Source organism: Pseudophryne corroboree, chromosome 8 (assembly GCF_028390025.1).
Source record: "Pseudophryne corroboree isolate aPseCor3 chromosome 8, aPseCor3.hap2, whole genome shotgun sequence".
NCBI lineage: Eukaryota > Metazoa > Chordata > Amphibia > Anura > Myobatrachidae > Pseudophryne > Pseudophryne corroboree.
The window spans coordinates 298924805-298952732 of NC_086451.1; the positions used below are offsets into that span (position 1 = coordinate 298924805).

The following is a 27928-nucleotide window of genomic DNA, read 5'->3' on the forward strand; positions in this document are numbered from 1 at the left end:
AGGCAGTGGGTGACAGGACAGGTGATGTGGAGAGGCAGTGGGTGACAGGAAAGGTGATGTGGAGAGGCACTGAGTGACAGAAAAGGTGATGGGAGAGGCAGTGACAGGGTGAACACGGTAAACAGCAGACTACTCCTTTATGCCAAAAAAGCAAAGGTCAAAATAGAATCCTGTTAAAGATTAGAGTAATTATCTTAAAATTAGTTATGTCATTCAAGGATAGGGATCCACAATAAGGATGCAGTGTGTCGGGACACAGAGCTTAGCTCCGCCACTGACACCTGTGAAGCCCCATTCCCGGGCTGTGATTGGTCCTCGGGCCATTCACTGAAAGAACAGGGATGGCAATCTATGGGAGAAACCATTGATGGTCTCCCATAGCATAGTTGGTGACCATCGATGGCCACTCGCAGTTTTACCATCAACTATGGCAACCATCGATGGTAATCACACCAATGGCCATCCCTAGCCTATAGTATCAATAAACATTAGTTGAACAAATATAATTTTATCAACTTTAAATCAGCAGACACTACCCCATGGAGACTGGGAGGTGAAACATTACTGCACAGTGCAGCATCTGCAGCGGCCACACTGTCTGTGTCTCCCACAATATAATACACAAAATGGAAAGCTGCTCAATCAGATTGTAATGTCACTCAGGTGCTAAAAGGGAGGGGTAATTCTGTGTAGGAAAAAAACTGTGTTCCCTAATGCACACCGAGTGAAAAATATTACTACATAATAGTCAGATAATACGGAGATCTTAGTTGCGTATATCTGCAGATATAGGGTTAAGCCCCCAGGCCGATCGACAAGGCTTCTCCGTCACTGGGGGTCCCTAATACTAGGTATGGGTCCGGGGTGCAGGACCCCACGATGTCGGCACAGGTCGGCCACCCAGGTCAGCACACAGGTGAGAATTAATAGGGGTTAATAAGAAGCACAGAAGCCTGGGGGCTTAACCCTATATCTGCAGATATACGCAACGAAGATCTCCGTATTATCTATTATGTAGTAATATTTTTCACTCGGTGTGCATTAGGGAACACAGTTTTTGTCTCCCACAATATCACAGGCAATAAACAGACAGGGGCTTCTTGAATGAAAGTGATACTGCCTTTGTGGGGTCAATGGTGATCCTGCTGTCCAGTGCCCATCTGTGTTTGTGTCCCCCGCAGTCTCAGTAGCACATAAGAACAGACCGTGCCTGCACTAGGGATGGACATCAACCATCGATGATGGATGAGGGCAGATATCAAATAGTTTTGCCACTGATGGCAGATAGCCTGCGAATGGTTTTATACGATTGAGGTTAACCACTGATGGTACCGGGTGTGGTATGTTAGGTAGATTAGACTTAGGTCGACAGTAAGTAGGTCGACGTGGTTTCTAGGTTGGAAGGGACTCTAGGTCGACATGTACTAGGTCGACATGAGAAAAGGTCGACATGAGTTTTTATTTTTTTGGTGTTGTTTTCTCCGTGCAGTGACCAGGAACCCCAATTGGTGCACCATGTCCCCTCGCATGGCTTGCTTCGCTCGCCATGCTTCGGGCAAGGTGCCTCGCTCCGCTACCGCTGCGCTCGGCACAGGTTACCGTTCCTAATTGTAGTCCACGTGGATTTTAAAGTATGAAAAAGTTAAAAAAAATTGAAAAAAAAAAGCGAAAAACTCATGTCGTCCTTTTGTCACGTCAACCTAGAACATGTCTACCTAGAGTCCCTGTCGACCTAGAAACCATGTCGACCAATAGTGGTCGACCTACTTACTGTCGACCTAACAACCGGATCCCGATGGTACCACTACCATGGATGTCTACTATCGATGATTAGCCCACTGATGGCCGATCGGTGGGCCTCTATAAGAGCAATGCCAAAATGTGTGGCGTCAGTGGTTATCTCGCTGTCGGCTCCACCTCCTGTCAGGACTCTGAGCGCTGCAGACAGCCAGTAGTTGCAAGATGACAGGTACTACTTCCCCAGCGCAAGCTGCACCTGCTGCATGAATAAAATTAATAAAACATTTACCAAACGACAGGGGGGCACGTGCCTGGTGAAACCACCCTGAAATCTGCCAGCGCTGCTACAGAATGGTAACATGCAAATAATAAATATACAAACATGCTAAGCAACATGCTAAGCAACATGACTCGCGGCTGACATGGAACATAGGGGCTATGTATGGGCATCGCTAGGAACATGCTGCTATGCGACTGTACAATCATAGTTTTTACAAACTATTGTACAATGAAATTTAATTTTTACTAAAACTAGATTATATACTGTATGCTGCCCGCTAGTGGTAAATCATAACACTACATTTAACCTTACGGAAAAATGAAAAAACGCAAGCTCCCAAAACGCTCCCAGCTCGGCTAGGTTTAATCTCCTTAGAACATGATACCAACAGTATAACATATGTATTCCCTTTTAGTCTAATATAAACAGTGCCTTCCTAATAGGCAATAAGCAGCCACGCACTGTCCCTACTACGCTGTCATCTTGCAACGTAGGATAACCACCATCACCATGCATGCACCGGCAGTAAGTACCCTCGCAGGCTCGCTACGCTTCGGGCTCGATGGCTCGCTTCGCTCGCCACCTGATTACTAAAGGTAATAGTTGGTGGCGTGGATAGTAGAGGAACTATCCCGCTGGCCTAGCTCCTCCCCCTAGTGTCGTGGCTCCTCCCCCTTACGGAAAAGGTCCCTTAGCCCACTTGATTCTAGCATCTACCGTAAGAGCAGGGCACAATAGGGTCGAATCACGTGACATGCGTTCCCCTTGGCCGCTCACGCAGCAGCCTGCTACCTATAGCTCCGCCCAGCGCTTGACGTCACGCTGCGCTTCCGGCGCTTGTAGGGGATGTAAAAAAAGTAGAGTAGAGTCTAGTTTACCTTCGTGGACACGACCTTTCCCCATAACCCCCAGGGTCCATGTCACAATCTATTTGGAATAGTAAAGTGTGGCAAGCGGAGCGAGACACCGAGCCCGAAGCGTGGCGAGCGTCCAGTGCTGCACAGCAAAAAAAATATTCCCCCAAACGAACGGAGAACGAAGAAGACATTTAGGTGCTGTAAGGGCGGAAGTTCCCTCCTGCCCTCTCGTTTTGTCTCGTCCGGGTCCGTAGCACGAAGATAACGCGATATGGTAGTGTAAGCAGTGTACACAGCTGGTGATAGCCAGGTATGGCGCCGGTACACAGATCCCGGAGCCACAGCCCGGTCTCCCCCCGGAAGAGGCGCCGTGACAGTAGTGACAGGTCTCCGGACAGGAAAACGAGACGATCCCGGGAACGGAGCATCAGTAATGGCCGCAGCCGCTCCAGAGACCGAGCCCCCTCCAGCAGCAGCAGCCGGTCGCATCACAGCAAGCCGTGGGGGAGCTACTACGAGAAGGGGAAGGAGGAGATGCTGCGGCAGAGGCAGGAGGCCTTCATAGCCAGGTGCGCAGGCTGGGGGTGATAACGTGCAGTGTCTGCCAGTGACTGCAGCTACTCTCTGCCGCACTCCGTGCTGGGGATAGTACCCATAACCACATATATGGGCAGATGTACTAAATCTTGGAGAGAGAAAGTAGCAACCAACCAGCTCCTGTCAGTTTTCCAACACCACATGGCAGTTAGGAGCTGATTGTCACTTTATCTCTCTCCAAGGTACATCTGCCCCATAGGAGGTAAGGGATCCAGTTGGGATGCCGGCCTTTGGAATATTGAAACTGGTCAGAAGACCGACGCCGAGATCACGACACGGATGACAATGCTGGCGCCAGCATACCAAATATAGTACCCCTTTTCCACCTACTGAGTACGGGTCGCAGCCGGGAGCCTGACATGGGTGCTACCTGGCTGCGGCCCGTGCTCAGCCCCCTTTCCCACAGCGCTCACCAACCTGGCATATTGCCGGGTTGGTGACGCTGCTAGTGACGTGGCAGGGGCGGCGCTGGGAGATCACAGTGTAAACGGGAGCGGCTTCCGTTTACACTACAACCCTACCCGGATCATTCCAGTGTTCTACCCAGGTAGTTACCCGGGTAGGATTCACGGGTCACTTGATCTGGGTTTTTGCAGGGGGACCCTTTTCCACTAGCAAAAAACACGGGTAAATGCGTGCCCCCGTGCTCTTTACCCGTGTTCTTTGAGCTAGTGGAAAAGGGGTATGAGTATGCTGCTGCAGGTTAGGTTTAGGCTGTGGGGGTGTGATGGGGTTAGACTGCGGGGAGGGAGTGTTAGGCTTAGGCTACGGTGGGAGGGGGGCGTGGGAGTGAGTGGGGGGGTTTAGAGATGCTGTGGGAAGGGAGGGTTAGGGTTATAACACTTACCTAACAGGTGTGTCATGATGCCAGTGTCGGTATTCAGACCACCAGCATCCCAAGCGTTGGGATTCCGGTACCATCTTGGGGGTAATACATATTCACACTAACGTGCTTGAGTCGTTACGAACTTGTGCATCATAACCACACACAGGTCATCATGAAGCCGGTGGTAGTACATTGTGCAGCAGGCTGTTATAGTAAGCCCCCTCGCCTGAGAGAGACACACCTCTTCATTCCTTGTATTTGCCCCATTTCCTGGAGTTGTAGGAGTGCTTTTGCTGTCCCCTATTCTGCACACTTGTGTGTTGACACGCTCCTTTCCAGTGCTTCTGAAATCTCTAATGGCACCAGGGGTGTCTGCTGTCCCCTTTATTAGCATTGGCCATAGAACCATTAGCTGAGGAAATGAGGTACAGGCTTCTATATTTTCGTGGCTCTCGATTGGGACCTCTCATCACAAATTTTGCTAGTTTACTGATAATAATGTTCTCTTTGGCTCTAGACCCGAGATTTCTTTACCTGTCCTCCATAATATATTGAAGAGTTTTCCCACGTCTAAATCGTAAGCTTCAGAATAAAATCTGGAATAATCACTTCAACTACGTTACCCATATTGTTGGCAATCCTCTTGTATTAAATATCTTAAAATCCAAATCCCAGTCCTCCAATAGGATACACTGTCCTGCAATTGCCAAGCCCTACTTTCTCAGTTCACTGCTCTCACTAAAAACGTGGATGAAATCTCATGGTCGGACGCTTGGCCTCAGTTAAGATGAGGTTACTTTTTAAATTGTTGTACATTTTTGAGCAATTCCTTGCTCAGTGGTTCCCAAACTTTTATTAAATCCCGGCGCCCTGGAGTATCAGAATGTTTTTCACGGCACCCCTAGGTCATTTGTTTCTTATGAAGAAATTCATTAAAAAAGTAATTTGTGACCATCCTTAGGTTCAGTTATGTAATAAGGGACAGGATTCTCTTCAGTTTGCCTGCATATTTTATGATTGGAAGCCACAAGCACATGGGTTCCACGGTCCCTATTTTGGGAACCACTGCCCTAGTTGTTTTCTTGCTAAATTTTACTCTGTCTGCATTTGTATGGAAGGGTAAACCTCCTAAATGATCAAAGGACAGAATGTCGCACTCTAAATTCCGAGCTTGTCTCGCCACCCCCAACCTAGAACTGTATTAACAAGCCTGTCTGTTGGTCCAACTGAAGGACTGGTTTTCCTCCTCTCTTCTTAAACATTGGGTATATGATGAAAGGGGTTGGGTACGGAATTCTGACAGTGAGGATGCCGACGGTCAGAATGCAGACAGCGGCATTCCGACTGTCGGAATCCTGATAATTTTTAGTAAGTATGCTAACCGTACCCCTACCCCCTACCCACAGCCTTATACTACCCTCTCCTTCTGCAGCCTAACCCTTGCTCTCTCCGACATACGTTCGGGATGCTGACTGCCTGGATTCTCAGTGATGTCTGGATTCTGGCTCCGGTATTCTGGCCCCTGTACACACACCCGCCCACTTCAGCTTTCAATCACCGCCGGCCTCCGCAGCATGGGTACGGGCGGTCGGCTGGTCGCCCGTACACACACAGTGATGCGCCAATATATTGGTAGATATATTGGCCGTCGGCTGTGCTGCGGGCCCGACGCGATATGTCTGTGAACGACGGAGTTTATAGACATATCGCCCGTACACACTGGCCGACGGACCCGAAATCAATAGAACGGACAATATATCGGCCAGTGTGCCCACCTTTAGAGAACAGTACTCTATCCCGGTTACTGAGTTGTACAAATATTTACATATCTGACACTTTTTAATAAAAAAATGTATTGAGTACAAATAAAGGCATGGTATTGTGCAAGGAGTGCATTCATGAGTAGATTGAAATAAATAAATATATATATATATATATATATATATTATATATATATAATATATATATATATATAGAAACAAAATATATATATAGCCTATGGGCTAATAAACCTCAAAAAGCATAGATTATGTTTAAAATCTGTGATATCTAATGTGGTAGGAAGTAGTCTTGTAGTATACGGTGTAGGACTGGCCGGAAGTAAAGACTTTGGCGGAGTTGGCCACCCTAAACATATGTAGAACTAACATTCTCTGATTTTAAATGGAATACAGTTTATAGTGTAATAGGTGAGTGTAGAGCATGTATGATTTTCTGTTTAAATGTCACATCTCCCTGGCAACACGCAAAGATGATGAGTGCTATGGGTTATGTATTTATATAGTGATCAAAATAGCAGTATGGAAAATGTAAGTAAATTAGTTTTCATAGTATTACAATTGAAACAGTAGGACAAGTGGCATATCATCATTTACAGGTTCAGTTTGAACACTTCATGCATCATATCTATATAGAAATATTTGGAATATCCCATCACTAGTCATATGAGGGTAAATGTAAGATGAGATGTATCGCTGAAGCCGTTGGAAAGGTAGAAGTTGCCTAGATATACTGTTCTGAGGTTTTTTTTACATTTAACTATATTTAAACTATTGGAAAAATATGACTAAGGAACTTTTTGCACGTTGTACAGTGGTGCTTGAAAGTTTGTGAACCCTTCAGAATTTTCGATATTTCTGCGGAAATTTGCTTAAAACTACATAAGATTTTCACACAAGTCCTAAAAGTAGATAGAGAACCAAATCAAACTAATGAGACAAAAAAAAAAAATCTTATTTTTTTTTATTGATGAAGATGATTCAATATCACATCTGTGAGTGGCAAAAGTATGGGAACCTTTAGGCTTACATTTAAACAAGCAAGTGAAATTTGGATTCTCTTTATCTAATTTTAGAACTTGTGTGAAAATCTGAGGTAGTTTTAGGCCAGATTTCAGCTGAAATACAGAAAATTCTGAAGGGTTCACAAACTTTCCATCACCACTGTAAGAAGAAAAAAAGCCAGTTAATTAGAAGAGAACATTTTTCTTAAACAATGCTTTTTCCCTTCCAGATTCCTGTTTTGTTAATGATTACTGACTTATTTAATGTAATAGAATTTAGATTTGTAGTGATAATGATTACATTTAAGGATTGCTTTGTTTTTGTTTTTTTTACCCCAAACATCCTTGCAGGGCAACAGATAACTTTATGGAAGCTTACAACTAATTGTAACCCCAGCCCAACACGCCCAGTCATATGCCATAAACCTTACACACGATAACAAAGCAGATACTTCTTTAAAAATAGTGTCTCATAATTAGCAGAATGGAGATCAGAAATCCATACACTGAGGTCATTTTGTATTCCAATGTTTTATGCCACTGTTTTTTTTTTTTTTTTCCAGACGACTAAATGAAAGGGAGAGGATTGGTGAATTGGGAGCACCAGAAGTTTGGGGTGTTTCACCAAAAGTACCTGAACCCGAGTAAGACCTTGTACTCCTCTTTTTGTGTAGTTCTAAATATTTATTAGAAAACCATCTTGTTTTATACTCACCCATATGTTTCTTCAGCTCTGATGAGCACACACCTGTAGAAGAAGAGGAGAAATCTAAAAAGTCCAGCAGTTCTGACTCCTCTTCAGAAGGTAGGTACATACAGTTGTCCTCGTTCCTATAATTTGTCGTCTTCTGGATTAGTTTAGACATCTTTATTTTCCACAAATATTTTTATATTTTTTCTGACTATGACTGCGCAGAAGAAAAGAAGAGGAGGAAGAAAAAAAAGAAAAAGTCCGCGAAAAAAAAGCGTAAAAGGCACTCAGAAGACAGTGAGAGCAGCTCGGAGTCTGATAGTGGTAAATGTTACTTTTCTTTTAGAGCCATCTTTGCTTCAGTTACTACACTGCTTCCTAGAGAGTTGATGTCTGCGTCCTGTGCACAGTCGTTCAGCTCAGACAATGGGGCAAATGTAATGAATTCAGATTTGGCCGGAGGTGCAGCTCCCAGCCGAACTCAGACGTTTTTCTAAAGCGGCAATCATGTACAAGGCAAAAGCATGCATTTTACACAATTGCTGCTGTAAAAAAGAAAATCAAGAGTTGGGCTGGGAACCCGCACCTCTGGCCAACTCAGGCTTCATTACAGCTGGCCCAGTGTCTCATTCCAGTTTGTACAAATGACATTTTCTCTAGCATCCATAAGGGATATTGGGTGAAACCAGTACGATGGGTATAGTCGGGGTCCAAAGGAGCCAGTGCACTTTAAATTTCTTCAACTGGGTGTGTTGGTTCCTCCCCCCTCTGCCCCCTCTCACAGGCAGTTTAGAGAAAAGTGCCCTCAGGAGAGGATGCACAGCTCTGCAGCTCCAGAGAGTTTTCTTCATTTTCTTTTAAATCTTTTAGTATTTTCGGTATGCTGTCTGGGCAACAGCATACTTGCACCGTGGGAGTTGGGGGGGGATAGTCATCGGCCTTACGAAGTGCAGAGCCGCTTCCCCACTGCAGGACCACCGTCCTGAGGGGTTGTTGTTCAGTGGGGCACTGCACCTTGCAGCCGCACACCCCTAACGCTGCCTGAAGGTGACATCGGTGGTGAGTACAAATCAGGGGCCCAGCTAGGAGGGTCAACCGGTCCGAACTGTGGCTGACCACGGGCGCGGCGTACAGGACTCTCCCCGGGGGGTCCCGCTAAGATCCCCCGTGTAGAACTGTCACAAAAGGGCTTGACTAGCACTTGTGTGATGTGTTAAGCTAAAAAGGAGTCTTTTGCCAGTATAATCTATGTATGTAACTCCGGCGCCATAGGAGGGGGCGGAGCTACCTCAGAGCGGGACCTGAGGCCTTTTGGTGCCTTCCTCTGCTTACTGCAGCACAGACAGCACACACAGCACTTCCTGATCCTCAGACATGCTGGAAATGTGGTACAGGGTGTTGCAAAGGGGGAAAGCCACTTGTGTACACTATCCTGATCCTATCTAGGACAATAATTGTTAGTGTTTACTGTATAATAGGGAGCTTACAGTTTCACTGAGGCTGTGCAGCTCAGGGTGTGCTGGTGTTCTCTATCTCTCCTCTCACATACAGTAGGGCAGGCTTGCATTATAACTGTGTGTATGGTATTGTGCTTACTGTGAATATGGGTAAAAACAAGCTGTGCGGTGTATGTCACACTAGATTCTCTCCCTTATCTAATGACTTGTTTCCTGTGAGCAATGCAGTCAATCTTCACAAATCAGTGAAGGGTCTGGGGGAGAGGGTCCAGAGCCCCACTGGTTAGGGTCTCTTAAGACTATGATGTCTGATATGTCATCTCAGCTCAATGCTAATGTGCAGATAACTCAGCTACTATAACAAGCCGTTTCTGATTTAGCTGCTAGGGCAGATGCACAACCCCTCCCCTCTCATGCAGGTCCACAGAAGCGTGGTTTACCTGCTATATTATCTGATACAGATGATGATATACAGGATGATGGGGATGACCTGGTTCCCGTTAGTGGTGATCCCGATGCTGCTCAGGGTATTGATCCCCTCATTCATGCTATAAGGGATGTGTTACAGCTCCCTCTAGTGGACGCTGCGTCACAGCACTGTTTTTCTTTGTACAAAACAAGCCTCATGTCACTCCCTGGTTCTACAGAGTTAGATGACTTATTCAAACAGGCCTGGAAAAATGTGCGAACATCCTAGCTCATAAGGGCTTTTCCATAAAGGTTGTTGTTACCATGGTTCAGGACAGAAAACCTGTGACGTCAAAACACTATCATCATATCTGAAGGAGATATGTCTCTTGGTGCGAGGAACGCACATATCCGCCTGCAGTATTTCATTTGGGACGTTTCCTAAGTTTCCTGCAGGCTGGTGTGGATAAGGGCTTAGGTCTGGGTTCCATTAACGTCCAGATTTCAGCCCTCTCCATTTTCTTCCAGAAGAAATTGGAAGTGTTGCCAGAAGTTCAGACCTTCTTGCAAGGGGTACTTCACATACAACCTCCTTTTGTGCCGCCTACAGCACCCTGAGCTTTGGATGTAGTGTTGGCATTTCTTCAGTCCTCCTGGTTTGAACCTCTGATGACGGTAGAAGACAAGTACCTCCAGTGGAAGACTGTGATGTTACTGGCCCTGGCTTCTGTTCGACGTGTTTCAGAATTAGGGTCCTTATCGCGTAAAAAAACAATACTTGGTCTTTTACGAGGACAGAGCGGAGCTCAGGACTAGACAGCAGTTCCTGCCGAAGGTTGTCTCTGCGTTTCATCTGAATCAGCCTATTGTGGTTCCGTCCAGTTCTGGCACCTCTGCTCCTCCAGAGGCATTGGATGCTGTGCGTGCCTTGATTTATGTCAAGCGCACAGCTCGCGTCAGAAAAACTGATTCTTTGTTCATGCTCTATGATGCGCAAAAAAAGGGTTGCCCTATTTCAAAGCAGTCCATTACCCGTTGGATTCGGCTTACTATCCAACAGGCCTATGTGTCGGCAGCCTTACCTGTTCCTAAGTCTCTAAAGGCCCACTCTATTCCTGGGCTGCTGTCCGTGGAGTCTCGGCCTTGCAACTATGCCGAGCTGCTACCTGGTTGGGGAGAACACGTTTGTGAAGTTCTACAAATTTGATTCCCTGGCCAAAGAGGATGCCCAGCTTGGGCTGGCGGTGCTACAACAGTCTCCGCGCGTTCCCGTCCGTTCTGGAAGCTTTGGGACGTCCCCATCGTACTAGTTTCTCCTAATATCCCTTATGGATGCTAGAGAAAATAGGATTTTAATACCCACCGGTAAAGCCTTTTCTCGTAGTCCATAAGGGATATTGGGTGCCCGCCTCAGTGCGTGAACCTTTCTGCAGGTTCTTGTTCTATAATTACCTGTTCAGCTGTTGCTGTTACCAGCCAATTGCTGGTTGTTGTATGTTTGTGTTGTGCTGGTGTGTAAATCTCACCACCTTTTTCTGTTACGTTCCTTCTCTGATATGTCCTTTCTCCTTCGGGCACGTTTTTTACCTATAACTGCTTGTGGGAGGGGGCATAGAGGGGAGGAGCCAGCACACCCAGTTGAAGTAATTTAAAGTGCACTGGCTCCTTGTGGACCTTGACTATACCCATCATACTAGTTTCCCCCAATATCCCTTATGGACTACGAGAAAAGGATTTACCGGTAGGTATTAAAATCCTATTTTTGTAACACTGATAGACCAGTAAACATGTTTGTTTAACTCCAGTGTTATGAAACAGAAGACTGAAATACCCCATAGATTGTAAGCTTGCGAGCATGGCCCTCCTACCTCTATGACTGTTTGTTATTACCCAGTTTTGTCTGATCATTGTGTCCAGTTGTAAAGCGCAATGGAATTTGCGGCACTATATAAGAAACTGTTAATTAATAAATACTAAGGGGGAGATGTTCTAAGCAGTGATTAAAAGTGGAGAAGGGAGCCAGTGGAGAAGTTACCCATGGCAACAAATCACCTGCTCTGTATACTTTTATAGTATGCAAATTATAGTTATGTCAAAGCTGATTAGTTGCCATGAGCAACTTCTCCACTGGCTCAATTCTACACTTTTATTACTGCTTAGTACATCTCCCCCTTAATTTCTAATCTTGAGTTTTTCCATTTTGCTCACGTGACAAGCTGGAAACCTGTGCTGTGTTAGGGCTCATTGCGTGTAGGAGTACTTGATATGTGAATCTAAAGCATAATTTCAAACACTATGCTTACATATACCTCTGGTATTTCATTACCTTTCTCTGCCTTCCTAATCTGTTGCTCTGTTTTTTTTAATTTGTTTATAGACAAAGATACAAAAAAGAAATCAAAGAAAAAGAGAAAACACAGAAAGAAGTAAGTTATGGATACTGTAGGACCAAGTATCTTAGGTTTTATTCTCACACTTTTGTTTTTAATGTATTGTAAATACCAATACATTTACTAGACTGTATGTAACTTGAGTTTGGAATACAGTAAACTACAAAACAAATCTAGTTTCAAGAGTAAATGCTACCAGGACTAATTTATATATAAAATGTAAAAAAAAACATTTAATTAGGATGAATATTCAGAATGTAAGAAGTCCGGTTACGAGCAATCCTCATTGCAATGACCTCTCATTAGGGGCTATGAAAAAGTCATAAAACGTATAGTTGAGCAGGCTGCAATCATAGCTAAGGAAGTAAGAGAACACTCATCACACAGTATTGTTTTAATGACTCCATCCATTATGATACTGCTAGAGAAGATGAAATTCTCAAAAGTGCAAATATAATTAGTGATGTGCTAACATTCAAGATCACGGTCACAGCCAGCTGGCAGAGAATTGTAAATTGTCTTAGAGCTGAATAATATATGCTATGTGCAGTAATTGGCAGAATCTCTGCAAATTTCAATCAATTATCCCTGCCCAGTCAGAGCAAACAGTCAAGTTGGAGTATCTATGGCAGTGTAACAACAGATGTGGTATTTCAAAAGACTTGCATAGAGGCTGCTAAGGTCTGTTTCATATCCACGATAAGTATATCGCTAATATGGCTTAATTCAGATGTGGTTGTTCGTGCGATTGTTGTTGCTGTATTTTGCCGTTAACAATCGGGACTTTATGCTAAAATGGGCAGATGTTAACCTGAGCATAGCGACTCCCACTGCTGTCTCCAATTCCGTTCACTGGCGTACAACTGCAGAAACATCTGTAACATCGACGCTTATCGGGTCATGTCGCAGAGTGCCTCTAAAGATGCTCAGGCTGAGCTGCTCTCATGGGACACAGAGGGCTCTCCAGTAGTAAGATTGCAACTGAGATATATTTATGCAAACCCAGAAAACGCAGTCTGAACGGCCATGACACGCCTGTGTCTGGCCAACTACTCCCTGTTACCACCCCAAATGCTGTCTACCTGTCACTTACATTGTAACTAATCCCTTGTTGCGACCGCCCAAGCAATTCAGTCGCTGCAGTAAGAAAACATTGACCGATTTGCGTACAAGGGCCGCTTTGCTATCACACCTGAATTAGGTCATCAGTCATTTAGCAGACAGCCACTACTCCCAGCAAGGCTATGTAGAGGCATGGCAGTGTGCTGCTGATTAGATCAGGGAACGCTATGGAGTTGTAGTCCTGTCAGTAATTAAAGCTGGAAATGAATCCTGTAGTGATCACTATGTAAACCTAAGTAGCCTTAACAAGTAAACTTCAGTAACTAAATAAAGATGTACATAAATTCTCACAAGTCACATTTTCTTGCCATGTTTGCCTACCTAAGCAGTTTCATTAGAAGCATTAAAGACATTCTGTCATCGCCTACTACATACATAACAAGAAAATGCTCAATAACCACAATACCCCAAGAATGCGTTAAACATCAACACTAAGGGGTCTATTCATGAAGCAGTGAAAACTGTGGAGAAGTGAGGCAGTGGAGAAGAACCAATCATCATTGAAGTAACATCTATAATTTTGCATACTATAAAATCATACAGAGCAGCTGATTGGTTGCCATGGACAACTTCTCCAATGGCTCACTTCTTCACTGCTTCATGAATAGACCCCCAAGAGTTTTAATTGTACTTCAAACTAAAAGTTCCTAAAACTATATTAAATACACATACAACCAATTCAATAATAAAAAATTATATGTAGAACAACACTTGGTCCACATTCACGTTATTGTGGATCACGTGCTGGCGTGCCCTCCAATGAAGGAATCCCTGTGGTCACCGTTCCAATCCAATAGCAATAAAGTGGGAGCACTCGCAAGTCTTCTTTATGCAGGTATTTAATTAGACCATCATATCATAGAAATACACATCAACGTTTCGGTCCTGATATGGACCTTTGTCATGATCAACATGTAATGGATAGAAACAACATATATAATTAATTAACCAATTAACAATAATCCACCCCCAAATACAAAAATCATCACATGCACCAATATAAAAAGTGTATATATAGGGAAGCTTCACACTGTCTCTAGAAGATATAAAGTGTGGAGCGCTGTCTACGCCAGAATGAAGAGACCCTGACATGTTAGTTTATTTGCTCTGACATGTTTATTTACAGGAAGAAGTCAAAGAAAAAGAAGGGGAAGAAAGTCAGGAAGGAATCCACCGACTCGAGCAGCGAAGAGTCCGATGATGAACAAACAAAGGATGAAGATAACTGGGTAGAAAGAACAAGTATGTATTTGATTCAGTATATTGCTGCCTTCTATCGTACCATGTAGGTCTTGGGAGGAAACAAAAACCTTGCCAGGTGTTTATCTTTTACACAGCTGTTAAATAACCACATTGGTGTCTTTAAAACATAAATTGTGTGTTTTTGCTATATGCAAATAACTTTTTTTTTGTTTGTTTGTTTTTCATATTTCTGCTACAATAAATGGGCATGCAAAATAAAGCCAAAACGATGTTTAACAAGAAAGTAAGCATTTGCTCCATATTGGTTTCCTGCAATATAGAAGCCATATTTCTTTTTCATCCACTAGGGGTCACTGGAGTACTCTTGGGATATGGACGGTTTCCGTAGGAACAAGGCACTGAATATTAAAATTTAGAACTCTCCTCCCCTCCATATCCCAGAGTACCTCAGTGTTTTTTCTGTGCTTCTCGTAGCAACAGGGCTTGTGTGGAGCTTAACCACACTACTTTGAGTATTTTTATTTTTAATTTTTTTTTTCTACTTTTAAATTTTTTGCTCACAGCACATCCCTTCCCAGTTTCTGTAAAAACTTGGGTCCGGGATAGTGCCGCTGCACGGAGCAGCGCATGGCGTGTCGGTCCTCACAAAGAGCACCCTCACAGCCACACGCAGCTCATTCCCTGACTGCTGCTACAGCTGGACGGAGCTTACAGATAGAAGCCCCGTCACAGCCTTCGCCTCTGGAGTCAGGTATGCTTGGGGTACGGGGCGGTCAGCGCACGCTGCTGCCCCGCTGTGGGGGGACACTGGTCACTGACGCCGCTCTCACTGCGCCCGCACCCGCCTCTCCTGACAGGCCGCCCCGGCAACCGCTCCGAGCAGCGCCGCCTCCACCGCTGAGACCCGCCGGCCACCGCTCGCACCCGCCGGCCGCCGCTCGCACCCGCCGGCCGCCGCTCACACCCGCCGGCCGCCGCTGTAGGACCGCGCTCCATTACAGCGCTCCCCGGCTCCCTGCACCCTGATTGCGCTGGGAGTGAGATACCCGCTCCCCGGTAATTCCCGCTCAGACAGCGGTACACGGGCCACAGGGAAGGGAGCAGAAGGGGGGGGGGGAGATGACATTAGCGGAGGGCTGCATAAGGGGGGTGACATTGATGAAATAGGCTGTTAAGCCTATATTACAGGGTTGGCTGCACTTGTTACATATACCCTGCACTGTGAGGCATGGTGGCCATTTTAATCTTGCTTCCTGTCTTCCAGTTTGTGATTCCAGAACGTTCCTGTACTACATCTCTACTCCACCGGAGGTGTAGGTGGGAATTTGGGATCAGTTTCATCTAGTACTGGCCACGTGCACTACACTTTGCCAGATATATATATATATATATATATATATATATATATATATATATATATATATATATATATATATATATATATATATATATATATATATATATATATATATATAGAGAGAGAGAGAGAGAGAGACACCTTAGTACTATTTACTGAGTCGTGCAGGTTGTCTGTCTTTGTATGTTGTATTGTCTGTCTGCATAATGAGTAAGGCACCGGCAAAACCAAAAAAGCACTGCCATGTCTGTGACAGTGTGTTACCGGATGGTTCTACCACATGCGCAGTATGTTTTGTGGATTCAGCTACGAATACAATCTCTGCTCCGCTGTCTAAGCCGGTTTCATCCCCGGACCCTCCATGGGCTATGCTAGCAGATGTCATGGCTGGATTGCAATCAGAATTGGCCGCCGCTCGACAGGAGCGGGAAGCGGCAAGATCTGAGTCTAGGGTGAGACCGATAGGACTACCTGAGGGGTCTCAGCCTTGCCAACAGTCTAAGTCCATTTTGGGTAGTAGGGATAAATTTACTTTGTCTTATGATTTACCAGTTTCTGCTATGTTACAGTCTGATGATTCTATGCCAGACCTCACTGCGCAAGATGACGGTGAGGAGGGCGAAGTAGACCAGCAGTCCGATAGTGAAGATTTTGACAGCCCAGGCATTGATAATCTCATCAGAGCGGTGCGTCAGTCTCTGAGGTTTACAGAATCTGAGGAGCCTCTGACAAATGATGAAGTCGTCTTTGCTAAACGACAGAGGACTCCGATGTGTTTTCCGGTTTCGGAATCTCTTAATAAGATGTTACTGGAAACACGAAAGAATCCGGATAAACGGTTTTCTATACCTCGCAGATTTAAGTTAGTTACCCGTTTCCGGAGTCTGTGACAGCTACATGGGAGAATCCGCCATTGGTGGATTCGTCTGTGTCTAAACTTACAAAGAAATTAACCATACCAGTACCAACGGCTACTACGCTTAAAGACCCTTCAGACCGTAAAATTGAAGCTATGCTAAAATCCATGTATATAGCAGCAGGAGTGTTGCTTAGACCTGGGTTGGTTGCCATTTGGGTAACTAAGGCGCTCATGGTATGGATAACAGAACTCAAGTCTGCCCTACATGACGATCACCTTATACTTCTCGCTGATCAAATCTGCGAAGCTGCTGATTATCTATGTACAGCTTCTACTGACGTCTGTCAGCTCACTTCTCGCCTTTCATCGTCGCTAGTTGCAGCACGACGAGCACTCTGGCTGCGCTCTTGGCAAGCGGAGGCGGAGGTCAAAAGAGGTATAGAGGCGTTACCTTACGGTGGCGAGAAGTTGTTTGGTCCTGAATTGGACAAATGGATTGCTGAGGCCACGGGTGGTAAGTCTGTTTTCTTACCATTGCCTCCAACGGCGCCTAGGCGGAAATACTCAGGCCCGGCGTTCAAATCCTTTCGGCCTCAGCCCTTTCGAGGCCGTGGTAGGGGACCAGCCATGGCCGGTAGACGAGGTCGAGGGCGTGGTTTCAAACAAACCAACGCCAGTCGTCAAGACGCTAAGGTCACCGACAAGCCAGTGGCATGACGGACTCCCAGCCCATCTTGGATCTCCAGTTGTGGGAGCACGCCTTCAGACGTTCCATTTAGCGAGGTTCCAGACGTCCACAGATGGGTGGATCCGCAATTTAGTGCTGAAAGGTTACAAAATAGAGTTCGACTGTCTCCCGCCACTGTGGTTTTTCAAGACAGGACTGCCTGTGTCGGACGACAAACGGGCGGTTCTGCAACTTGCCATTCAGTCTCTGCTGGAGTCAGCAGTTTTGATTCCGGTCCCTGTACACCAACAGGGGCAGGGTTATTATTCCAGTCTGTTTGTGGTACCAAAGCCGGATGGCTCGGTCAGGCCAATATTGAACTTAAAGGGCCTCAATCAGTACGTCTCTTACTACAGATTCAAGATGGAATCTCTGCGGTCGGTAATTGCAGGTTTAGAGCCACAGGAATTCATGATTGCGCTGGATCTCAAAGATGCGTATTTACACATTCCGATTTGGCCACCTCATCAGAGGTTCTTGCGGTTTGCAATCCGCCAGAACCATTACCAGTTTCAGGCTCTACCGTTTGGCCTTTCGTCAGCGCCTCGGGTATTCACCAAAGTGATGTCTGTGATGATAGCTCATCTCAGATCCCTGGGAGTGATAATAGTTCCGTACTTAGACGATCTGCTCATCAAAGCTCCGTCTCAACAGATGCTCCTCCAACATGCGTTGCTAACGTACGATGTCCTAGTTCAGCACGGTTGGATTGTCAACTTCAAGAAATCACATCTGATTCCGTCTCAACGACTGCAATTCCTAGGTATGATTCTCGATACGGTAAATCAAAGAATTTACCTACCAGAACAGAAAGTACAGATCATTCGTCATCTGGTTCGATTGGTGCTCAAGCCACGCACAGTCTCGGTACATTTGTGCATTCGCCTCTTAGGCACAATGGTGGCGGCTTTCGAATCGCTTCAGTTCGGGAGACTTCACTCACGTCCTTTTCAACTGGATGTGCTCGCACAGTGGTCGGGCTCGCATCTGCAGATTCACCACAGAGTGAGGTTGTCGCCACGGGCCAGGGTATCTCTACTCTGGTGGCTCAATGTACACAATCTGACCGCAGGGAAACGGTTTGGCGCCTGGAATTGGATAATTCTAAAGACGGACGCGAGTCTCAGAAGTTGGGAGCTGTAGTTCAAAATTGTCAGCTCCAGGGTCTCTGGGCGGCTCACGAAAGATTGCTGTCTATAAATGTCCTGGAACTCCGGGCAATTTACAATGCGCTACGACAAGCAGTGCACATTCTTCGGTCTCAGCCTGTCCAGGTGCAGTCAGACAATGCGACGGCGGTCGCATACATCAACAAACAAGGAGGAACGAGAAGCCGCATGGCAATGCGAGAAGTAGCTCGAATCCTCAATTGGGCCGAGCGTCACCAAGTGATGTTGTCGGCAGTGTTCATTCCGGGAGTGGACAACTGGGAGGCGGATTATCTCAGCCGTCGGGATTTTCATCCAGGAGAATGGGCATTACATCCAGAAGTGTTTCACATGTTGGCCCAGAGGTGGGGTTACCCTCAAGTGGACCTGATGGCATCTCGCCACAATCACCAAACGCCCCAGTATGTGACCAGAACGCGAGATCCAAAGGCAGTGGCGGTGGATGCTCTCACCGTCGCGTGGCCGTACAGCCTCGTGTACCTGTTTCCGCTGCTCCCTCTGTTGCTAAAACGGATCAAAAGAGTCCGTCACAGTCATACTAGTGGCGCCTCATTGGCCTCGGAGATCTTGGTTCTCGGATCTCCGAGGACTACTCGCAGACGAGCCTTGGCCGCTCCCACTTCGTCCGGACCTGTTACAACAGGGTCCGTTCCTTTACCCCGATTTAGCGCGGCTGCGTTTGACGGGGTGGCTGTTGAGACCGCCCTCTTAAGGAGAGAGGGCATTCCAGAATCGGTTATACCAACCATGTTACGTGCTAGGAAGCTATATACGGCAGCTCATTATTACAGAATTTGGCGTGCCTATATAGGTTGGTGTGAGGATCGGAAGTTTCCGACATCATCTTTCAAGTTATCCCGTCTTTTGTTATTTCTACAGACGGGGTTAGATGGAGGACTGCGTTTATCTACACTAAAGGTGCAGGTATCTGCTTTGTCAATTTACTTTCAAAGACGATTGGCTCTATTGCCGTCTGTACACACTTTTCTGCAAGGTGTCCTCAGAGTACAGCCTCCATTCATTCCACCTACAGCGCCATGGGACTTGAATCTGGTTTTAGATTTCTTAGTCTTCATATTTTGAACCCTTACACCAAGTGGATATTAAGTTTCTCACTTGGAAAACAATTTTCCTACTAGTCTTGGCTTCGGCAAGGCGTGTTTCCGATTTGGGTGCCTTGTCATGCAAGCCACCGTATTTGGTGTTTCATGATGACAGAGCAGAACTTCGGACGAATCCCGCTTTCCTACCAAAGGTAGTGTCATCCTTTCACATCAATCAACCAATAGTAGTTCCTGTGTTGACAGGAAATTCTGGAACCTTGGATGTGGTACGCGCATTACGCGTTTATGTGTCCCGAACGTCTACAGTTCGTAAGACGGATACGTTGTTTGTTCTGTATGATGCTGCCAAGATGGGTTGGCCAGCTTCTAAGCAGTCCTTATCCAGATGGATTAAACTGACCATACGTCAGGCTTACCTTCATGCTAGGTTACAGCCGCCTACATCAGTAACAGCTCATTCCACACGTTCTGTGGGAACTTCATGGGCAGCTGGTCGTGGGGCTTCTACGACGCAGCTTTGCCGTGCGGATAACTGGTCATCAGTGCACACGTTTGTGCGCTTTTACAAGTTTGATACGTTTGCGGCATCAGCATCTAGCTTTGGCCGTCTAGTGTTACAGGTGCCAAACTGCTCTCCCGCCCACGGGGGAAGCTTTGGTACGTCCCAAGAGTACTCCAGTGACTCCTAGTGGATGAAAAAGAAAATAGGATTTCGGTACTTACCAGGTAAATCCTTTTCTTTAAATCCATAGGGGGCACTGGACGCCCACCCAGAGCAGTTTTACCTAGTTTGCGGTAAGTTCAGGGAATCGTATGGTAACACATTCTCACCGACTGGTTCACGTTTCAAGTTCTATCGGTTATTGTGCCAACTGTTTAGTTGTCAGTCACGTTATGTGTCAACTTTATTGTTGTCCGTTCTGTTATATGTAATTCTCCATTGTCAACCTCTCTATCGCTCCTGTTCGGCTCAGTAAAAAACACTGAGGTACTCTTGGATATGGAGGGGAGGAGAGTTCTAAATTTTAATATTCAGTGCCTTGTTCCTACGGAAACCGTCCATATCCCAAGAGTACTCCAGTGCCCCCTATGGATTCAAAGAAAAGGATTTACCTGGTAAGTACCAAAATCCTATTTTTCATATCTTGCATATATATCACCTCGAGGGTGAATTGAGGCGCTCCTGGTAGTTCTGTTTTGTCAGAGGGAGGGATAGATAGTGTTCTACTACAGCTAACTCCAATACTCTGGCTTCTCTCCCTGTGGGCTGACTTGGGAACAGGGATAATATCGGGGGTTATAGGTGGTAGGATCAGCTCCTGGGCACCATACAGTTAAGCCTTTCAGATATCCCAGGATGCTCCGGTCCCTCTCACTATAACCACGCCCCCATGCTCAGGCATGTCCGTTTGTTTTTTTTTGTATGGTGCAGCACCTTTTTACAGGGGGCTGCTCTTGCAGCTCCAAAGCTTTTTCTCTAACGTCCTAAGTGGATGCTGGGGACTCCGTAAGGACCATGGGGATTAGCGGCTCCGCAGGAGACTGGGCACAACTATAAAGAAAGCTTTTAGACTACTGGTGTGCACTGGCTCCTCCCACTTTGACCCTCCTCCAGACTTCAGCTAGATTCTTGTGCCCGGCTGAGCTGGATGCACACTAGGGGCTCTCCTGAGCACCTAGAAAGAAAGTATATTTAGGTTTTTTATTTTCAGTGAGATCTGCTGACAACAGACTCACTGCAGCGAGGGACTAAGGGGAGAAGAAGCGAACCTACCTAACAGGTAGTAGTTTGGGCTTCTTAGGCTACTGGACACCATTAGCTCCAGAGGGATCGACCGCAGGACCCGACCTTGGTGTTCGTTCCCGGAGCCGCGCCGCCGTCCCCCTTACAGAGCCAGAAGCACGAAGAAGGTCTGGAAAATCGGCGGCAGAAGACTTCGGTCTTCACCTAGGTAGCGCACAGCACTGCAGCTGTGCGCCATTGCTCCTCATGTACACCTCACACTTCGGTCACTGATGGGTGCAGGGCGCTGGGGGGGGGCGCCCTGAGGGCAATAAATAACACCTTGGCTGGCAAAATATACATCATATATAGTCCTAGAGGCTATATAGATGTAAACTTACCCCTGCCAGTATTACAGAAAAAGCGGGAGAAAGTCAGCCGAAAAGGGGGCGGGGCTTCTCCCTCAGCACACTGGCGCCCTTTTTCCCTCACAGTTCAGCTGGAAGGAAGCTCCCTGGCTCTCCCCTGCAGTCTGAATACTACAGAAGGGTAAAAAAGAGAGGGGGGGCACTAAATTTAGGCGCAGTATAGATAATAAATAAATATAAATATATATATATATATATATATATATATATATATATATATATATATATATATATATATATATATAAAATATATATAACAAAGCAGCTATAGGGAAAACACTCATTGATAGTGGGATCCCAGTGTTATATAGCGCTCTGGTGTGTGCTGGCATACTCTCTCTCTGTCTCCCCAAAGGGCTTTGTGGGGTCCTGTCCTCTGTCAGAGCATTCCCTGTGTTTTTGCGGTGTGTCGGTACGGCTGTGTCGACATGTTTGATGAGGAGGCTTATGTGGAGGCGGAGCAGATGCCTGTAAATGTGATGTCACCCCCTGCGGGGTCGACACCTGAGTGGATGGTGCTGTGGAAGGTATTACGTGATAGTGTCGACTCCTTACATAAAAGGTTTGACGACATACCAAATGTGGGACAGCCGGCTTCTCAGCCTGTGCCTGCCCAGGCGTCTCAAAAACCATCAGGGGCTCTAAAACGCCCGCTACCTCAGATGTCAGACACAGATGTCGACACGGAAACGGACTCCAGTGTCGACGACGATGAGACTAATGTAACTTCCAGTAGGGCCACACGTTACATGATTGAGGCAATGAAAAATGTGTTGCACATTTCTGATGTTACCCCCGGTACCACAAAAAAGGGTATTATGTTTGGAGAGAAAAAACTACCAGTAGCTTTTCCTCCATCTGAAGAGTTAAATGAAGTGTGTGAAGAAGCGTGGGCTTCCCCTGATAAAAAGATGGTAATTTCTAGGAGGTTACTAATGGCGTACCCTTTCCCACCAGAGGATAGGTCACGCTGGGAAACATCCCCTAGGGTGTATAAAGCGCTCACACGCTTGTCAAAGAAGGTGGCACTACCGTCTCCGGATACGGCCGCCCTGAAGGAATCTGCTGATAGAAAGCAGGAGGCTATCCTGAAATCTATATATACACACACAGGTGTTGTACTGAGACCGGCTATAGCTTCAGCCTGGATGTGCAGTGCTGCTGCTGCGTGGTCAGATTCCCTGTCAGAAAATATAGATACCCTAGACAGGGACACTATTTTGCTAAACGTAGAGCATATAAAAGACGCACTTTTATACATGAGGGATGCACAGAGGGACATTTGCCGGCTGGCATCCAAAATTAGTGCAATGTCCATTTCTGCCAGGAGAGGGTTATGGACTCGGCAGTGGACAGGTGATGCAGATTCCAAACGACACATGGAAGTTCTGCCTTATAAGGGTGAGGAATTGTTCGGGGATGGTCTCTCTGACCTCGTTTCCACAGCAACAGCTGGGAAGTCTACATTTTTACCCCATGTTCCCTCACAACCAAAGAAAGCACCGTATTATCAGGTACAGTCCTTTCGGCCCAATAGGGGCAAGCGGGTTAAAGGCGCGTCCTTTCTGCCCAGAGGCAGAGGGAGAGGGAAAAAGCTGCAGCATACAGCCAGTTCCCAGGAGCAAAAGTCCTCCCCCGCTTCCTCTAAGTCCACAGCATGACGCTGGGGCTCCACAGGCGGAGCCAGGTACGGTGGGGGCCCGTCTCAAAAATTTCAGCAATCAGTGGGCTCGCTCACGGGTGGATCCCTGGATCCTCCAAGTAGTATCTCAGGGGTACAAACTGGAATTCGAGACGTCTCCCTCCCGCCGTTTCCTCAAATCTGCCTTGCCAACCACTCCCTCAGGCAGGGAGGCAGTGTTACAGGCAATTCAAAAGCTGTATTCACAACAAGTGATCGTAAAGGTGCCCCTACTTCAGCAAGGAAGGGGTTACTATTCCACAATGTTTGTGGTACCGAAACCGGACGGTTCGGTGAGACCTATTTTAAATTTGAAATCCTTGAACACATATATAAAAAAATTCAAGTTCAAGATGGAATCGCTCAGGGCGGTTATTGCAAGCCTGGACGAGGGAGACTACATGGTATCGCTGGACATCAAGGATGCTTACCTACATGTCCCCATTTACCATCCTCACCAGGAGTACCTCAGGTTTGTGGTACAAGATTGTCATTACCAATTCCAGACGTTGCCGTTCGGTCTCTCCACGGCTCCGAGGGTCTTTACCAAGGTAATGGCGGAAATGATGATACTCCTTCGCAGGAAGGGAGTTTTAATTATCCCGTACTTGGACGATCTCCTGATAAAGGCGAGGTCCAGAGAGCAGTTGTTGGTAGGGGTAGTACTATCTCGGGAAGTGCTACAACAGCACGGCTGGATTCTAAATATTCCAAAGTCTCAGCTGGTCCCTACGACACGCCTGCTGTTCCTAGGGATGGTTCTGGACACAGAACAGAGAAAAGTGTTTCTCCCGGAGGAGAAGGCCAAGGAGCTGTCATCTCTAGTCAGAGGCCTCCTAAAACCAAAACAGGTGTCGGTGCATCATTGCACGCGGATCCTGGGAAAAATGGTAGCTTCCTACGAAGCGATTTCATTCGGCAGGTTTCATGCAAGAACCTTTCAGTGGGACCTGTTGGACAAGTGGTCCGGATCGCATCTTCAGATGCATCGTCTGATAACCCTGTCTCCGAGGACAAGGGTGTCTCTGCTGTGGTGGCTGCAGAGTGCTCATCTTCAAGAGGGATGCAGATTCGGCATACAGGACTGGGTCCTGGTGACCACGGATGCCAGCCTTCGAGGCTGGGGAGCAGTCACACAGGGAAGAAACTTCCAAGGACTATGGTCAAGTCAGGAGACTTCTCTGCACATAAATATTCTGGAACTAAGGGCCATTTACAATGCCCTAAGTCAGGCAAAACCCCTGCTTCAAAACCAGCCGGTACTGATCCAGTCAGACAACATCACGGCGGTCGCCCATGTAAATCGATAGGGCGGCACGAGAAGCAGGACGGCGATGGCAGAAGCCACAAGGATTCTCCGATGGGCGGAAAATCACGTGTTGGCACTGTCAGCAGTGTTCATTCCGGGAGTGGACAACTGGGAAGCAGACTTCCTCAGCAGGCACGACCTCCACCCGGGAGAGTGGGAACTTCATCCAGAAGTCTTCCAGCTGATTGTAAACCGTTGTGAACGGCCACAGGTGATGGCGTCCCGCCTAAACAAAAAGCTAGAAAGATATTGCGCCAGGTCGAGAGACCCTCAGGCAATAGCTGTGGACGCTCTAGTGACACCGTGGGTGTACCAGTCGGTTTATGTGTTCCCTCCTCTTCCTCTCATACCCAAGGTACTGAGGATAATAAGGAAAAGAGGAGTAAGAACTATACTCATTGTTCCGGATTGGCCAAGAAGAGCTTGGTACCCGGAACTTCAAGAAATGATCTCAGAGGACCCATGGCCTCTGCCGCCCAGACAAGACCTGCTGCAGCAGGGGCCCTGTCTGTTCCAAGACTTACCGCGGCTGCGTTTGACGGCATGGCGGTTGAACACCGGATCCTGAAGGAAAAGGGCATTCCGGAGGAAGTCATTCCTACGCTGATAAAAGCTAGGAAAGAAGTAACCGCAAACCATTATCACCGCATATGGCGAAAATATGTTGCGTGGTGTGAGGCCAGGAAAGCTCCAACGGAAAAGTTTCAGCTGGGCCGGTTCCTGCACTTCCTACAGTCAGGGGTGACTATGGGCCTTAAATTGGGTTCCATTAAGGTCCAGATTTCGGCTCTATCGATTTTCTTCCAGAGAGAATTGGCTTCACTACCTGAAGTTCAGACTTTTGTAAAGGGAGTGCTGCATATTCAGCCCCCTTTTTGTGCCTCCAGTGGCACCTTGGGATCTCAACGTGGTGTTGGATTTCCTAAAGTCACATTGGTTTGAGCCACTGAAAACCGTGGATTTGAAATATCTCACGTGGAAAGTGGTCATGTTGTTGGCCTTGGCTTCAGCCAGGCGTGTTTCAGAATTGGCGGCTTTGTCATGTAAAAGCCCTTATCTGATTTTCCATATGGATAGGGCAGACTTGAGGACTCGTCCCCAGTTTCTCCCCAAAGTGGTATAAGCTTTTCATCTGAACCAACCTATCGTGGTGCCTGCGGCTACAAATGACTTGGAGGCTTCCAAGTTGTTGGATGTAGTCAGGGCCCTAAAAATTTATGTTTCCAGGACAGCTGGAGTCAGGAAGACTGACTCGCTCTTTATCCTGTATGCGCCCAACAAGTTGGGTACACCTGCTTCTAAGCAGACTATTGCTCGCTGGATCTGTAGTACGATTCAGCTTGCACACTCTGCGGCTGGACTGCCGCATCCTAAATCAGTGAAAGCCCATTCCACAAGGAAGGTGGGCTCTTCTTGGGCGGCTGCCCGAGGGGTCTCGGCTCTTCAACTTTGCCGAGCTGCGACTTGGTCAGGGGCAAACACGTTTGCAAAATTCTACAAATTTGATACCCTGGCTGAGGAGGACCTTGAGTTCTCTCATTCGGTGCTGCAGAGTCATCCGCACTCTCCCGCCCGTTTGGGAGCTTTGGTATAATCCCCATGGTCCTTACGGAGTCCCCAGCATCCACTTAGGACGTTATAGAAAATAAGAATTTACTCACCGGTAATTCTATTTCTCATAGTTCGTAGTGGATGCTGGGCGCCCATCCCAAGTGCGGATTGTCTGCAATACTTGTATATAGTTATTGCTTAACTAAAGGGTTATTGTTGAGCTATCTGTTGAGAGGCTCAGTGGTTATCATACTGTTAACTGGGTATTGTATCACGAGTTATACGGTGTGATTGGTGTGGCTGGTATGAGTCTTACCCGGGATTCAAAATCCTTCCTAATTGTGTCCGCTCTTCCGGGCACAGTATCCTAACTGAAGTCTGGAGGAGGGTCTTAGTGGGAGGAGCCAGTGCACACCAGTAGTCTAAAAGCTTTCTTTATAGTTGTGCCCAGTCTCCTGCGGAGCCGCTAATCCCCATGGTCCTTACGGAGTCCCCAGCATCCACTACGGACTATGAGAAATAGAATTACCGGTGAGTAAATTCTTATTTTTTCCTTTTTGTTTTTCTCTTTTTTTTTTTTTTTTTTTTTTTTTTTTTTTTTTTTGGGTACTGAGCCGTCAGCGCTGGAAGTCTGTTAGACTCCAGCACACAGGCTCCAACACTCCCCACCGGCGCCTAAACTCACCCTTGGTCACTGCCTCAGACGGGTACTTGCGGTGGGGCCTACACACAGGTAACTAGCACCGCTGCTGCTGGCGACCCCTGGACTGCATGGCCGGTCATCAGGGAGCAGGTAAGAGGGTCCTTGTCCACCGCACTACCGGGAGGCTGGCGCTGGCTGTGGATACAGGCGCCGACCAGGTACTCCACTACACCAAGGCATATGGGGGCACAGAAATTATTTATTATGGGCACCCCAGTACCGAGGATTGAAATATAAGCATATTGGTGCAAGTCCATCGCGGACTTCCGCCGTTAAGCTGCAGCACCATACCCTCCTACCCTCAGAGACGCCGGCAAGCCAGGTCCCGGGAACGCTGGGTCCAGTCACGCTGTAAAACAGTCTCCATGTAGCCAGGATTTTACACACTTGTATCCTACCTGCTGACAAACAAAGCCGAGTAGTTGATAAAGTGCTCATTGCAGTTATACATTGTATTTCTCTGCATTGTATGGGACTTGTGCTAGTTTCTGCTTTCTGACATTTCTCTCTTTAGCTCTCCGTATATCTTATATCTATCCCTAGCTTTTTCCTCTGCCGTGTAAAGGACCAGTTGTTGTCAGGGATACTGTTTATACAGTTTGAGCGTTACTGCTGAACATTGTCACGTACTGTATAAGGCTACCATTCCCTTGTGTACTATTGTGTGTTACTGCAGCTATATCTACCAAAGGTAAAAGTCACAAACAGCCTGACAGCCCTGTATTGCTGTCATGTAGATTGTGCTCTGCAAGATGTGATGCAGGATTGTGCTCTGTGTAAACTGCTATGCACCACCTGCCCAGTCCACATCCCCAGGAATACTCAAGAACCCCCATGGGGTTATTTAACTCAGTTACTGGGTACCTTAGTGGATGAGTTAACTCCAGCTATGGGACCACCTAGGTTAGCACCGCCTAATTCAGATCTGATCGCAGCAGCAAATTTGTTAGCACATAGGCAAAACCATGTGCACTGCTGGGGGGGGGGGGGGGGGGGGGGGCAGA

General features: G+C 46.8%; 1 protein-coding gene across 1 annotated transcript in view; it reads left to right on the forward strand.

The window, feature by feature from the left end:
* The first annotated feature begins 2867 nt into the window (after positions 1-2867).
* The window catches only part of NKAP (NFKB activating protein), a 49204-nt gene continuing 24143 nt past the window's right edge, over positions 2868-27928 (forward strand). Inside the window, exons 1-6 of the mRNA XM_063937331.1 lie at positions 2868-3446; positions 7646-7726; positions 7814-7887; positions 7999-8097; positions 12016-12064; positions 14277-14392. Of these exons, the coding sequence (XP_063793401.1) occupies positions 3190-3446; positions 7646-7726; positions 7814-7887; positions 7999-8097; positions 12016-12064; positions 14277-14392 (676 nt within the window). The 5' untranslated portion in view covers positions 2868-3189. The remainder of the gene's footprint in view (positions 3447-7645; positions 7727-7813; positions 7888-7998; positions 8098-12015; positions 12065-14276; positions 14393-27928) is intronic.